The 15,067-nt window shown below is 39.0% G+C and overlaps 1 protein-coding gene across 1 annotated transcript; it reads right to left on the bottom strand.

Moving 5' to 3' along the window:
* Positions 1-791: 791 nt before the first annotated feature.
* Positions 792-12,498, bottom strand: LOC144755597 (acidic mammalian chitinase-like). Its single transcript, XM_078644706.1, has 11 exons — positions 12,374-12,498; positions 11,198-11,227; positions 9,950-10,151; positions 8,652-8,708; positions 8,391-8,556; positions 6,642-6,766; positions 4,668-4,791; positions 4,352-4,537; positions 3,398-3,517; positions 1,895-2,036; positions 792-1,157 (listed from the first exon to the last, which is right to left on the bottom strand). Exons 1-11 carry the CDS (start codon positions 12,396-12,398, stop codon positions 892-894), a joined length of 1,443 nt encoding a protein of 480 aa, XP_078500832.1. The 5' UTR covers positions 12,399-12,498; the 3' UTR covers positions 792-891.
* Positions 12,499-15,067: the final 2,569 nt, after the last annotated feature.

Below are 15,067 nucleotides of genomic sequence, written 5' to 3'. Positions count from 1 at the left end.
ATGTTTAGAGCCCATAGCTCCTCTGAACTCAAGTAAAACCTGTGACTGACTTCATATCGCTGACCCCATGCACTTTGCACACTTGCACTCTCTTTTCTCACAAATCCCTGTCAGAAACCTTTTCTCAATTCTTCGGGCTCAGGAAATGGAACTTCGGTAGACTGTTAATATGATAGGCTCCAGCAGAGCATCCTATTAAAGTCTATGGCCTCGTATGTAAATTTGGTTCATTCAAGTCCCCATCTCCTTAGTTATGTGCAAGATGTTCTGTAATGGAATGCCCTATTGTTCATTTTTTCTTGCCACTATTTTAACTACAGCATAAACCCCATATATTAGGGACAATAGTGGAACAGTAGAGGGTGCAGCTTTACATAATTCTGATGCAAAGAGGAACTATTTATGGATTCCAGTTCTGGACTGGTAGATGATCCTGCAGGTGAGGATTGAGGTGCATTGATTGTGCATTAGCCACACTTTCTATAATGCCAACAAAAATGCATTACTGTTTCTTTATTTGTGATAACCAAGAATAGCAGAGATTTGACTTGTACAAGTGCATGACAGACCTGTGTTGGTGCACCAGAGCAGAAAGATGGGCTGCAGGCCAAGAATGTGAGCCAAAGGCATAGTTTTTGTTTTGAAGGCATTGCTATTATAAATAAATGCATTTGTTGATGAAATGAGTGAGTTAAATCAAATGATCAGTTTTTAAAAAACATAGTGGTACCTAAACACCCAAAAGAAAATGTTACACTCATACACTGGCCAAAGTATCTGAGACACCTGTGTATATACTGCATTGTTTTTATTTTAGAATTAAATTGTTGAAACAAGCAATTTGAATCAACTAATTTGTTAATTAACATTTTTGTTCCGATGCTGGATGTTTTATGGCCAGTTGCAGCAGGAGCAGCTAGGGTCAAAGACCAGGGTAGCTTGGCAGTGTTGCTGATAGGTGATTCCATTGAGGCAGTGCCAGAAGGCGTTTTTGTTTCCGGCGACTGGGTAGAGACCGCTGGCTTTGCCAGCACAGAATCCGCTTCCACCAGAACTTCCACCGGAGCTCCCACCTCCACTGCTGCCACCGCCAGATGGAGCTGCTGTGGCAGGAGCTGGTGTGACTGGGGCCACAGGAACCGCGGGAGCTGTGCAGCCTGCAATTCAGAGGAAAATATGTTGGTTCTTACATGATTACCTTCCTTTTTCAGTGTGACTATCCATGACTAGAGTACATGGATTCTTTAAAGAAGACACCTCTTGTTAATTTGATCACAAGTTGCATATCTCCAACCAATAATCCAACATGTGCAAAGAAGGCAGTATCTGGGCAGCCATTTAGGACACATTTGAACTTCAGTGTATGTATCATTAGAAAAGTGTCTGTTTTGATTGGGTGGCCCATGCCCCACATTGACTCCCATCCTGGCTAACCCATCTAAATCCTCTGACCAATTGCATTGCTTAATGAAGAGCATTATGAGTAAAAGGGGACTCTTGAGACATTCCAAAGAGGAGGGATCTTGAGATATTCTGAAACTGAGAAGCAGTCTCCACTGTCTATAAAAAATAAAATTGAGTCTGCAGCCCAAACTGGAGAGATTGTGCTTGCAGCAAGTTCTTTTATATAACAGTTTACTATCAAATGTAGATTTGTTCAGATTGAATGCATGGTCTGCATAGGATCTGGTCATAGATGGTGTATTGTATGTCAAAATTGATAGGTTTAAGGCTTGGCCATTACAAACTTGAAGGAATGGTTTACTGTAAGACAGGATCTGTGGGCACATTTGAGCAGCGTGTTTATTAGTTTACGCCTAAGATAATGGTAAGAAAGATACAAGCACTAGCCACTGATGTCATATTAAAACAATTCTGCAATCATGTCTCTCACCTGAAGCCTGCACTCCGAGAGTAGTCTTCAGCGCAGTGATCAGGGGGAACTTTCCTTGGTTACAGAATGTGCCTGTGAAGTCGTCCAGATCAATGGCCCACACCATGGCACCGGCCAGGTTGTTCTTCATCAGCCACTGAGCCTATAAATAGTGGATGGAATATAGTCTTATCTTATTACTGCCATAGATAAATAACAAATGTTGAGACTAAACAGAGAAGGCAGGATAGGTGGTGGCATAGCCATCCTCTTTAAAGATACCATCAAAGCCTCCCTTATAGACAATGTTCAAACAGACTTGGTAGAGATTTGTGTTTTTAAAATTGAAATGTCGCCAAAGGACTGCTGGAGGGGTGTCCTAATATACTGCCATCCAGAACCCCAAAAAAATAATTTAGTCGGCTGCTCACACCATTCATTACTCTCCATGTTGCTGCATCCCAACATTTTCTTTTACTGGATGATTTTAATTTCTATAGAGATGATTCCATTTATCTTGAGGTAGTTCAACTTACCTCTGATGTAACTTCATTAGGCCTCCAACAGAAAGTGATAGGTTCCACCCATCAAGCGGGCCACAACAGATTTAATCTTTGCAAATTCACCCGCGTTGTCTTGTGATGCCCCTCTTCCTATTCTCTGGACAATCACTCTTTAACTTGTTTTCAGATTACTAAAACCAAGGTGCCTGAGAGTTCACAGAAGGCTTCGAAGACAGGGTACTTGTGCCTTTTCTAATGTATTTAAAGTGACCTAATTCAGCTGACTCCGATGTCGACAAAGTTCCAACAGGTTACCTCTAAGCTGCTAATGAAGCTTTTAACAAGATAGCCCTTATAAAACCTTGCTCTAATTCCAACCATGTAATGCACGCACCCTGGTGCACCCTGGATTTGAATATTGAAAAGGCTGTTTAAAAAGCTTGCGAGACAATGGCGCCATTTCAATAACCTCATTGATAAAGAGGCATATAAAATAGCCTTAACGAAATATCACCGCAACATAATAAAGCCTACAAAGCACACATTTCTCTCCAAACCAATCAGACTGGGAACTCCTCTAAGGAGCTCTTTAAAGTGCTTAACCCTTTCCTTAACTGTCAAGCCTGCTCTCTAGAGATTGTACAATCACAAGCTCTTTGTGTTTACCTTGCGAATCACTACAAAGAAAAAAATCGATATCATTTATCAGACTTTTCGCAAAATAACTCAGCAAGACAGCCAGCAGTTTATTCCTTATCACTCTCAACCAATGGTTTTACCTTGGGCAAATTTAAACCACTCTTGCCTGACTCTCTTTAGAAGGTACTGGCAATGGCTAAATCAGGATCTGTCTTAGACATCTCTCCACCTTGTATCACAGTGTCCTTGTCCTTTCAGCTTGCACTGGCCATCTGCTCACTATTTATTCTATCCATTGCCACTGGGAAATTCCCCCTATGTTTGGAAAGCAGCATTGGTTTTAGAAAGGTAATTGTATAAATGGTCAATCTTCAACTAGTACCTTGAGAGTAACACTCTTCACGTTATCGTATCCAAGCCACTCGTTACCCTGGTATGCATAGGGAACCTCCTCAGCAGACGACCAGTTCTCAGTAGCTCCATTCTTCAGGAAGGTGCAGATCTGTAGGGGTTTAAGTTTGAATAAAGTTTGCTTTAAAGTAAATATCACCAGTAGATGAAGAATTGCTGCTCAATTTGAAACACAAGTGCACTTTAATGGAACACAGCGTCCTGCAACCACATCGCTCTCTGTCATATATCCACACTCCAAGATGGCTGTATCAAGTCTCATAATTCAAATCCCAGGCAGCGGACTGATAGAACTGTACACTTTTATAACATCCCAATTCACCCCACCATGCTGTGCTCAATATTCTATTATTCTATGTCAGTGTCTAAATAAAGTCGTTTTTTTTTTTTTACTGGGGGATATTTATATGTCGTATACCTAAACCTGGTGGGTAGCGCAGTGCTATTACCTAGATCAGATCAATTAAGTGTCACCATACGCAGCTTACAGAAGCAAAGGTGGGGGTTTACAGAAGGATTTGATAAGGTTACCGAGGTTTAGAATCTCAATGAGTAAAGTGAAGTAAAGTTTTACTGTTGACATATGACAATCATATGAGTGTTAACAAAAGCTGGACTGCATGTACTGTTTTTATTTTAGAATTAATTGTTTGAACAAGACCTTTGAATCAGAGAATTTGTGAGGTTACATGTTTCTATCGACCTGTTGATTTATGTTGGTAAGGTAATGTACTATTTACTTATTGGTTAAAGTAGCAATGTTAGACATTTGAATTGTGATAGGAGCGTGGTGTGTAAATATGTCAGTTTGCATTAAAATCATATTTGTTGAACACGATGTTGTAGTTGCTCAGCATATTTTAACCCACTAAAAAAATCTGTCACAACTGGGTGATTCTATATAAGGGTACTCTGACTCACATACCTCATAGTAGGCCCAGAACCCAGCCTGTCTGGTGTAAGGCCCGGCAGGTCCAGCTCCAGAGGTTGGGGCTCCAATTCCATTGTTGGATGGGTTGCTCAGAACGAAGGTGTGTCCATAGGTCGGGACTCCAACAATAAGTTTTGACGCTGGGGCACCATTGCTCAACCAGTAATTCATGACGTAATCCTACAAAGAGAATGCTTGTGTTCAGGTCAGAAACTCTGTGATGTGATATGTCAGTCAGTTCATGCATTCTGTATGATTTACTGTTACTGGGAATTCAACTGTCAAAACATAGACGTGTAGCTATACTTACAATATTCAAGTAGGCATTTGCTCCAGTGGCTGCAGGGTTGGTGTACAGGGGACTATTTTCTCCAGTGTATCCTTCCCAGGATCCATGCAAATCATAGGTCATCACATGGATATAGTCAAGAGCCCTGCCAGAAAAATGCATGTTGCCATTTTAAGCAATTGAAATCTTTTGAATTATTAAAAGAAGTGTTTTTGCAGACACAGGGTGTTTAAATGCCAGATATTTTGCTCAAACAAACTCTATTTTTCGTTGTCTATTTTGTGAGCATTTTAGCAAATTTGCTTTAAATACAATATCTCTGTGAACCAAGGCCAAACAAGAGGTTTAAATATGGTGTATCTTTGCCATTAGTGTGGCATTGTAAGAAATAAACTTGCCATCGAAAGACAAGACATGAAATGTATTTTCCATGGATACTCCCTATATGCTACAAATGTACTTTTTTTTAAAGTAACAATCCCTTTTTACATTTAACATTTCAATCTACATTTTTCTCTACAACTAAGCTTAGCAGAGTACGTTATCATTGTTAATGGATTCCTTTGTACATATATGGAACTTTAACATGTTTGTATATAACTCTGCCAATGATGCCACTGGTAGTGCTAATATCAATCCACAAGGGGAGGTGGAAATGTGTCTTAAGTCATGTATCTGGACATCTATGGCTTGCAAATTGTAAACATACTGTCATTCTAAATGTGTTTTTAATGAATGTCTTTGTTATAGAGTTTGTTACAACTTTTTGTTGTTGTTTTGTTATAGTTTCCCTATTTGGTTTGATATCGCATTCATTATTATCTTGACAAAGATTGCATAGTAAGTAAAACATGTTTCACATGTCGTTCTTCAAGCTATACAAGTGAATGATAGGGTAGCTAAAGGCAGAGTTTTAGACCGCACCCATGTTACCTCAGATATTACTTATAGTTTCCTTATGGAATCGTATTATAGCCTTATAGCCTGTGGCAGTTAGGGCTATATGTTTATTAAACATTTCACCCACTAACAGTAGAATGCTCTAAATTTAAACGGGAGAAACATGAAGTCCAACATTGGAATGTTGGAGCTACGAGCTTATACCAGCCACTGTAAGCCCGCAGCTACGTCCTTGTCTTCAGCAGAGCTCTCAACATACAAATGAATAGAATTTGCATATATAAGTAATGGTGTTTGTTATAGCTTCAATAGCAAATTAGAACATTGTAATGTTGAGTCCTTCATTCAAGACAATGAAGCTGCAGCAGCCTATATGAACTGGTATAGGTCCGCTGCTCTCAACATTTCAATGTCCTAATATACAGCATCTGCCTTTATTTTTCCCCCGCTTCTCGAAAATATAATATTTAGGCAGAGGATCGTGAAAGGCAGAAGCTGTGCAGGAGGACACACGCAGCCTTCACTCTTCCCTCCTCCTGTAGCTCAGTGTTACTAGGGCTTCAGAAGGAGGGAAAGGTGAATGCTGCTCAGCCCCTGGCTCTCCCTGGCTTGGCTGAACTACAAAAAGCAGTTCAGCCAAGCCAGGGGGAACCAGGGGCTGTCTTCAGCCCCTTTCACAGCTCTTGCTGTGTATTTTCAATAGCTGACAGCTGTGGCCCTGCATGTGCTTTTAGATGTAGAACATTCACTGCAAGAGCTGTGAAACGAAGGTTTCTTAACCCAAGGGGCAGAATGTTTTTCAACTAGAACATTCTGCCCTCATTGAGCGGAATGTTCTAATAGCTTCATAGCCCGCTGTAGTTCGGCTGCACTGGCCATTAAAGGCCCACTCCCTTGTGAAAGGCCCGAGCCGAAGCTGGAGCAGGACTCTAATAGCCGGCTTAGCCTGCTACTGCAGGCTGTAAAGCTGTAATAGAAGCGATCACAAGCTACATTACTTATATATGCAAAATCTATTCTCTGGCAAACCACTGCCATATGCCAGTGCCTGCAGCAGTTTTGGAACCAAGCTTTGACTAGTTTACTTGTACTTACGCCGAGAGCTGAGGGATCTGGTACCCAGCCTGGATGTTGGAGATACCTCCAGCCACTGCTGCAGTCACCATGAGGCGGGGCCTGTTGGTCTGAGTGGCCTCTTGCTGGAAGGCTGCAAGCATTTCCTGCAAAAAATTAACAGAAGAAACCATATGTTAACAAGTAAAGCAAGGCCAAATTGAAAAAGGGTGGCCTATAATTATTTATTATTTTAAAATGTCTGTCGAATCCAGTTAGTGTTAGTGTAGTTCTTACATTAATCCATCCTTTGAAACCATTATGCCTCATAGAAGATTTTCTTGTCTTCAAGGAGGGGGAAGCCAGTTGTAGTTACATGTAGGATCAAGAAACCCAAATTCCAGTCCCAATTTGCCACCATTAATGCATCATTTTATGCTGGCATATCACTTCCCTTTCAGTCTCTCACTTGCCTCATCTACAGAAATGTAGACCACTAGCCAGCATTTGTAAACCCTGTATGAAACATACACAAGATAACTGCAATGTCTTTTGGCACCTTATACCTCTAATTTCTAGTTTTCACACTCTTGCATTTTTTTGTCTGGAAATGTAGTTGAATCTGTTGATATTGCCCTTGAGTTATTAGTAATTGTATAGCCAATTTCTATCATAGACATGATGATTTGGTACTCTGGGTTTTTGAGCAGGTTGAAGATTAGTTTGCTGATGTTTTTATCCGGGTACCTGTGATCATTTTATTTGTATCTGGTGCGTTGTGTAGTGTAAGTGAATAGGAAAGTAACATTCGGTACTTTCAACCAGTGGTAGCAAGCTGCTGTAAGTCAGCTGCATTATTTTTCAGAATCCTAGGTTGCCATTTAGAACTTTTATAATGATGTCCCAAGAGTTACTGTAGGGCATCTAACATGATAAATGGATATTGAATAGCTTCTAGTCAATGTTGCCTCTTTGTTCCCAGCCCAATCAGAGATCTGCTTTGCCACACATCCACTGCCACACCTGCCTTTTCCAACACCATACACTGTAAAACGACAAATTATTGTCTAATGAGAGGATCTCAGTGGCTAAGCTGAATTTTATTAGGTGTGCACCAGTGAATGCTCTCTTGGTAATGTCTTTTGAAATATGTTCTAATCCTTTAATGCTAGATAGACTAATTCTCGTCGAATTTGATTCCTTTCAGTCCTTTTAAAAAAAAAAAAAAAACAGTTTTGTGCTTTTACTACTAACAGTCATCTTTGATTATGAATCTTCTGCTTGTGATGCCCTTTGACTTCCAAGTTAAAGTGCCATTTTTGTAATAGTTGCAAGTAAAAAATGTAATTTCCATGTATTTTATTGCAATAACTTGCTAGTATCCCCAAACACTTACAATTTTTTTAATGTATTTTTTTTTTATTTTCTGGCATCTAGGTGCTCAATATTGTGTGCTTGTCTCTACATTGTATCACTGGTAACCCACTTCTCTGTTGCCATGCAACAATAATTTAGCCAGATTGTTTGATGCCATGGTGTTTTTCCTTCAATTTGTTGACAAGACTTAGTTCATCAATCAATCTCTACAATTGCCTGATATGTCAGCCAGTACGGGTAATTTTTAAAGCAGGAATGCAGTTACTTTTTGTTAGACTCTAACTGCACGAATAATGGAGTGCTAAGGTATTAAATTACCTAGAAAACAACCTGGGCACTGTACCTTTGATGTACATATTATATGCTCCTCTTGTCACATAGTACCTCCCCTCCACCATTTACACTCCATGTTACCTGGACCAGTGTGGTAAAGAGTTGCTTGTCCTGAGGGGGACTTCCTCTAGACCCAGGGTACTCCCAGTCAAAGTCCAGCCCATCAAACTCATACTGTCGCAGAAACTTGATGACCGAAGTAATGAAGGTCTGACGGTTCTGTGGGGTGGAGACCATGGCAGTGAATCTGAAGAAGAAGAAGACCATAGGGATAGAAGCGTCAACAGCTGAGGGATAGTTGTGCACAAAGCCTTAGAGTTCAACTCCATTTAAAATACTCACGGGGCTGTGCCAAAGTTCCAGCCACCGATTGCCAGCAGAGTTTTCAGATTGCCGTTCCTAGAAAAGAGAGCAGCCAATCAAGACTATGTTTCCTTGCAAAGTGTTCAATCCATCCAGCACGTGGTGATACTGGATGTCATTAAATCCATTTCTTCCCATATTTCGTAAACATTCGTCATCTGGCAATATTTACCACTTGTAATAAAGTGTGATCTCATATCCCACCCACTTCATTAGCTGTGATATAGTGGCTTGTTTTTCTTGGATATTCGATGCACACACCTTGATCATAGATTCAGGTTTTTATTACACTTTGTACATGTTTTATACTGTGTGTGGCACTGAATGTCAGTGTTGAGTGTTTTTTTTGTCACTAGGACCTTTCCAAGCCAGTGCATGACTTTTAAGAGGCTTTACTATTGTACGTTACAGCTTTCACTGAAAAGTAAGAATAAAAGCCAGTGCTTTTGCGAGAGAGCAGTAAGACATTAATAGATGTTTACCACACTTTAAACACTACTCCTAAAAGAATAGGATTTGAAATTATATAAGTAGTTTAGTGGAGTTTAAGCTATGTGAGGGTGGTTATTGTGCATATTGCAGTGGTAGTTGGTGGGAGAGGTGATAGTTTATATAGGAGTAAACAGTTTGCAATTTAGTCAACCCTTTACTTCTAGGTTGACTAGAGTTGAGCATAGAATGATCATGGTTTGTGTTGAACAGGATCCGGGGAGGAGGGTGGGTTGTTGGGGAATGTATTAGATTATTAGATGGGGACACACTGAGCTCTATCTTTACTAGGTTTCATGTATCTGCACTGGCTTTCATCCTAGCCCCTTCCCTGAACCTGCTAACAAGGGGGTTTCTATTAGGGGTTAGACAGTGTGGATCATGTAATTGCTGCTATATGATGTGTGAATAAAAACCCATAAAAAATTTGTTTAAAAAAATGGTTGGTGTTGAACATGTGCAGGTTTAGCAAGAAAAGTTGAAGAGGATCTCTGACACTGGTCTTCAGCTCTGGACAGTGGTGAGGAATTCTCAAGAAAGTAAGTTCTCCACTTTATTTTAAGAAGGGGCTCTGCATGTACCACACAACACACCAATGCATTCACTTAGTAGCATCTGATAGGTATTGGGAGGCATATTATTTTCAAGCCAGCACATGAAATTGTTTGGTTATTGTGCTGCTGTCATTTGAATTTGGCCGTGCTTGATTTATTTGTTGTGAGGCATGCCTCCATGTGCTCTGTACGAATTACTGAAAGGTAATTCTATGCACTAAAAACAGGACTCACTGGTTCTTCAGGTTCTGGAAGGAGTTGTAGAGAGTCACGTCATTCCACTCAATGGTTGTGATCTGGTTGTTGGACATTCCAGCGAAGGCGTAGATCAGGTGAGTACACAGGCATGGGTCAATGTTGTCAGGCTTAAACTTCCCCAGGCCAGGCCTGTACTGTGCCCAGTTGGTGAAGTAGCATGTCAGCTCATAGGCAGAGCCTGCAGCGGGAATAAAAAAATATATAACTTTAAAACCATGAGTTATGAAGGCAGGCATTTGAAGCGTATCCATTTTTTATAATTTTGCTTAATGGGGTGGTGATTGTGAACATTTCACAATTTTTCTTTTTTTATTGAGTTTTAAGTAGTTTTTGGCTTGTTGCTGCAGTATAGAACCGACCACCACTTGTAGCACCGGTAAATAATTCTTGCTATTAGATGCTCTATCAAGATAAATCCCATCACAAAAGTGGTTTCTTTGAGAAATAAATCAGCCTAATCGAGCCAGCTTTCTGTGCTTTGCACTCGCTGTCAGTCGCTTCATGTGGCCCTGATAACATTCTTAATACAAAATGTGATCTTTTAAGAGAAGTGTTAATTTTTGCATGCTTTTGAAACTACAAAGCAATGGAAAACTGCATAGCAAAATGCCTCTAGGCACTTCCAAAGCCAGTTCAAGTTCAGACCTCATCTCAACAAAATAGTTTGAGTAAAGTGTAAACCTTCTCAGTAATCTTGTGGCAATAGTTCATATGAGTGATTGTTCTGGGCAATAAATTGGCCTTGGTGTATATTTTAAATAAAATGTCTAACATATGCTACTTTTCATTTTCTGAAAAGCAGTTTGTTGATCATAGGGAGCCTATACTCTGTTGGCCCCTCAAACATATATTTGTGACCTAACCTTTTATTTCTGAGACATATGTTAGCTTCCCAAAACCTTTCTAGATTGAGATTTGATTCTCATGAAGAAGGACGAACTGTTTACTTAGACTGCATTAAATAAGCTAAATTGACCAGTCTAACTTTTTTTTTTCTTTAGTCACCATACAAAGTGATAGGGAAATTGTATATTCTGTAATCACAGATTGCAGTGGAACTTTTTACAAAAGTATCTGACATGCCAGGGTCGTATTATCTGAAAGTTGTGTCAATGCTTATACAGCTTATATATTGTTTTATTTGGGTGAATACATTCTACCGTAATCTTAATGTAGGTCAGGCCTTTCCAAGAGAAATGGGCACAATTTTTAAATAAAACTTACCCAGCTGAGCATTAAGCAGTAGCGCAAAACCTACAAAAAAGAAACACAGATTTTAAAGTCAATACATTTAAACAAGTAGACTTTTTAAGAAAGGTGTAGTTGTAGATGCTCCTTGGTATCAAATCTCTTTCAGATAAAATGATGCCAAAAGATACTCTTAGACAGTATTACAGCAGTGCTAAGCTGGTTTTCAAATTATTGAAATTCTAGCTGTGGACCGGAATGCTTCAGAGCGGAGAAGATATGTAATGAAATAAGACAAAGCATTGCGTTCAGAGATGCCATCACACATTCCATCACACTACTCTTGTCTTGATATTGCTCGTTTTCGGAAATCATATCGCAATGACTAATGACGACTACACGTGAAAATATCTTGATTTTCTTATCTTTAGCAATGATATACAGGATGAGTTAGTGTGGACAATTTAAGTAATTAACAACGTATTGTTGAGGAGAAAACATTATGCTCAGACCTTGGAGAGTGCAACTTTTGCTGACAAGCCTTGCTCTTGTGAACAATAAAAAGTAACTCTACAATGTTGTGGCTTGTTTCTGTTGCTACCAGGTGTTAGTAGACTAAATTACTGATCTTGTTCTTTACCCTATGCATTTCACGACATAGTAATCAGATATTATTGTTTTGCTGAGACCACAGGTACTGCAAACAACTCAACCAGATGTACAGTTGGTCTCTACTAAACCACAGGAACAGCAGGAGACTGTCGGTGCACCCAGGCTCCATCGATTAGAATATCTGCAGATCACATGTGAACTCTGTTGTTCACAACAGTTGGGGTTAACCCATATCCAAGAAAAGCTAGAGAACACTCAGTGAGAAAACCGTGAACGACCACACTGCCACCATAACTATATCATACTGCCACCAACAGCTAAATTTTTCAGCACGCAGATGTCCCGTTCCCAGGCCCTCAATTACCAATAAAAAAGATACTGCTAATCCACAAGCACACAATCATGAGGTCAGTTGGAGACCTAAAGGGTGCTTTATTCTAAATAGAGGAAATGCTGCAAACCACCCACCTATCCACAAGGTGTGGTGAAGGACATGAAATCTCCATTCCAAAGAAATGAGCAGCAAGCTGGAAACCACTGTCTAGTGTTCTAGAAATTATATTAAATTCTGAGAATGAGTTTGCGGAAGCCTGGACTTACCCGTAAGGAAGAGTAGCTTTGCCATCTTTGCCTCTGTACTGATCCTAAGCTGGTTGTTTCCTGCTTATATACTTCCTGCCTCCACTGTTATCTTCTAATTTTGTGATTACTTGTTGGATTAATAGGCTGCTATCTTACTTTTAGTGTAATTAGTACCTTTAAATAACTCCTGAAATAATGGTATCAGTTTCCTGTCATATGGCCAATTTGGCAAGCAATTTTAGTCCTTTTTGGCAGTTGTTGGATCACGCTAAGGGCGTCCTTCAATCCCAGAGGTGTGCAATGTCTTTACTTTACAAACCAAGGACTGGATGCTGATTATTTTGTGGTGCCTACTGATCAAAGCATTGTTTATTCTGCCTCATATGCTGTATCATGTGATGGCATTGATAACCTCAACAGAAGGTTCCATTTCTGGTTCCATAGGTAAACATCTCCTTGACGTATCGTCACTCTAACTGATAACAGAAATAATTTGTACAATTAAACAAGTTTAACAGACACAAGGACCTAGCGAAGGTCATTAACCTGTTGTGCTTTTTAGGAGAATGTTCTATATCTTCTGCATTTTTTACTTTGAATAGAAAGAGGTTTTCTCTGAATTATTCATAACTATTCAATCTAAAAGGGAAACATGCAACTAAGGTACCAGACTGACAAAGCACAGTGAAGGGCAAACTACATTGAGGCTCAAAGTATGTCCACATCTTTGTAATTCTCACTCCTCTGAAAACTTAACAAATTCCATGATATACAAGAAAGCTTAGAACATAGCTGCCATGTAATGGTGCCACCAACCAACCTGTCTAGACTGTCTTTTCTTCAGTCCTATTTATTACCAGGCTCTCAACATAGGCTGACCTGGCAATGTATCAATGTTCATTCCACCTATTTCTCAGAACCACAACAATAAGTGAAACAGGTCCTGCTTTTAAGGCTCTCCTTTAAATTTCTGATCCTCATGCTAAAGCAAACTTCATACAGGTGATCTACATCCTAAATATACAACAATGATAGCTTACTCTCTGTCTAACTCATCACCTTGTTTAGAAGACAACATTAGAATATCATCTTTGATCAGCCTGTCTACATAAGCCATCACTGGTTGGTTTAATTATTTATCTGTGTTAAACCATATGCTCAAACATAATGCTCGTTTATAAGTTTACTGAAGTTGTAATTGATGGATTAAAAATAAAATGTCTAGTATAGTAAAGTTTTAACTAGCTTATTTCTTGTAAAATTTCTTCCAAATAGTAGCTGGCTTTTGACAAGACTGTAACTCTACCAAAATGGGCCCTGAACAATGGTTGGTGCTAACCTCCATCTTCATGCCCATCTAAAGCACACTACTTTTCATGTCCGGTAATCTGCTCCACACAACTTTTATGATGACCCTGGCCAAACTGGGGTGAAGATAGAATACATTGTTTTTGTGTGACTGGTGACTTGAAATTCTTCTGCTACCTGGTTATATGATCTGTTCAAATGTTTCCACATCTGGTACACTTCTGAACATCATGCACAGTGGGCTATGATCTACTTTTGAACGAAGTCCTTGTTTCTTGATCAGACCATGAAAAAACTTAGTTTGTTATTGGCATTGCACAAAAGGGTGAATAACAGACGAAGTAGCTCCTGCTGAGAACACTTAGAGAAAATCATATTCTTCGTATTGATGAAGCAAGACATTTGCTGATGAGTGCTGCGTATGTTCTGGTGAGATCCAGATATCCCACAGTCCACTCGTGATTATAAGTTTATTTCATGAAGACCAAAATTACAAGACTCTCACAAGTGGTTTTGAGCGTTCTGTGGATGATATTGAAAACTTCACTGACCCTTGGGAATTATAACAACTTGTATTCAGTCTGATGTCATGGCAAATATATTATAGTAGGAGATTCTGAGTTCTTGGTGCAGTTGGGAAACATCGTTTGCTTGCTCTGTAAGTCATTATCATCACCACAGGCATGCATAGCCATCTGATACAATTTGACATATGGAAGTAAATGAAGAAAAAGCACAGTGCCTAGAACAACAGTGTTTAAAATCAACAGGAAAGCATCTTCAACTAGTTTACTTCCAACTAGAGAAAACTGGTAATAATTGTGTATTTTTACACTATGCCAAGTAATTTTGTAGTAATGAGGTCCACGCAGGAAGGATGTAGTTTATGAAGTTTTATTGAAGATAGTTACAAGTAGATATGTTCTTGTGGAATGTCTGACAAAATATCGAGATTCACAATATCGACGTACAAAAATATCGGAGCAAAAATATCGAAATCAAAAATATCGGGTTCCTATACTTAACTAGATATATACACAAATATCGATTTTTTAATATCGATATACAAAAACATCGTTTACTTTTATATCGACTACATTAACATCGGAAAACAAAAATATCGCTATCTACAAAAAATAATGACATTAACTATAATATCGACATCAAAAATATCGTGCACTTCAATATCGGATTATCAGCTATATCGACTTTTTATATGCATCTGTTTGCATAATTAATTAACGTTTTATATGTTTTCACATCTAAATAAACACACAATACTTAAATTAATACTATAGACACACTATTAATTTGTCAAAAATATCCTATTGGTATAATTATATCACCTACACATATAAAAATATTCTATAGTACTTTGTATAATTTTATAATTTGTTTTTGTTT

Source organism: Lissotriton helveticus, chromosome 5_1 (genome assembly GCF_964261635.1).
Source record: "Lissotriton helveticus chromosome 5_1, aLisHel1.1, whole genome shotgun sequence".
NCBI lineage: Eukaryota > Metazoa > Chordata > Amphibia > Caudata > Salamandridae > Lissotriton > Lissotriton helveticus.
The sequence above is the reverse complement of the archived record's forward strand: the minus strand, read 5'-3'. Positions and strand labels throughout refer to the sequence as shown.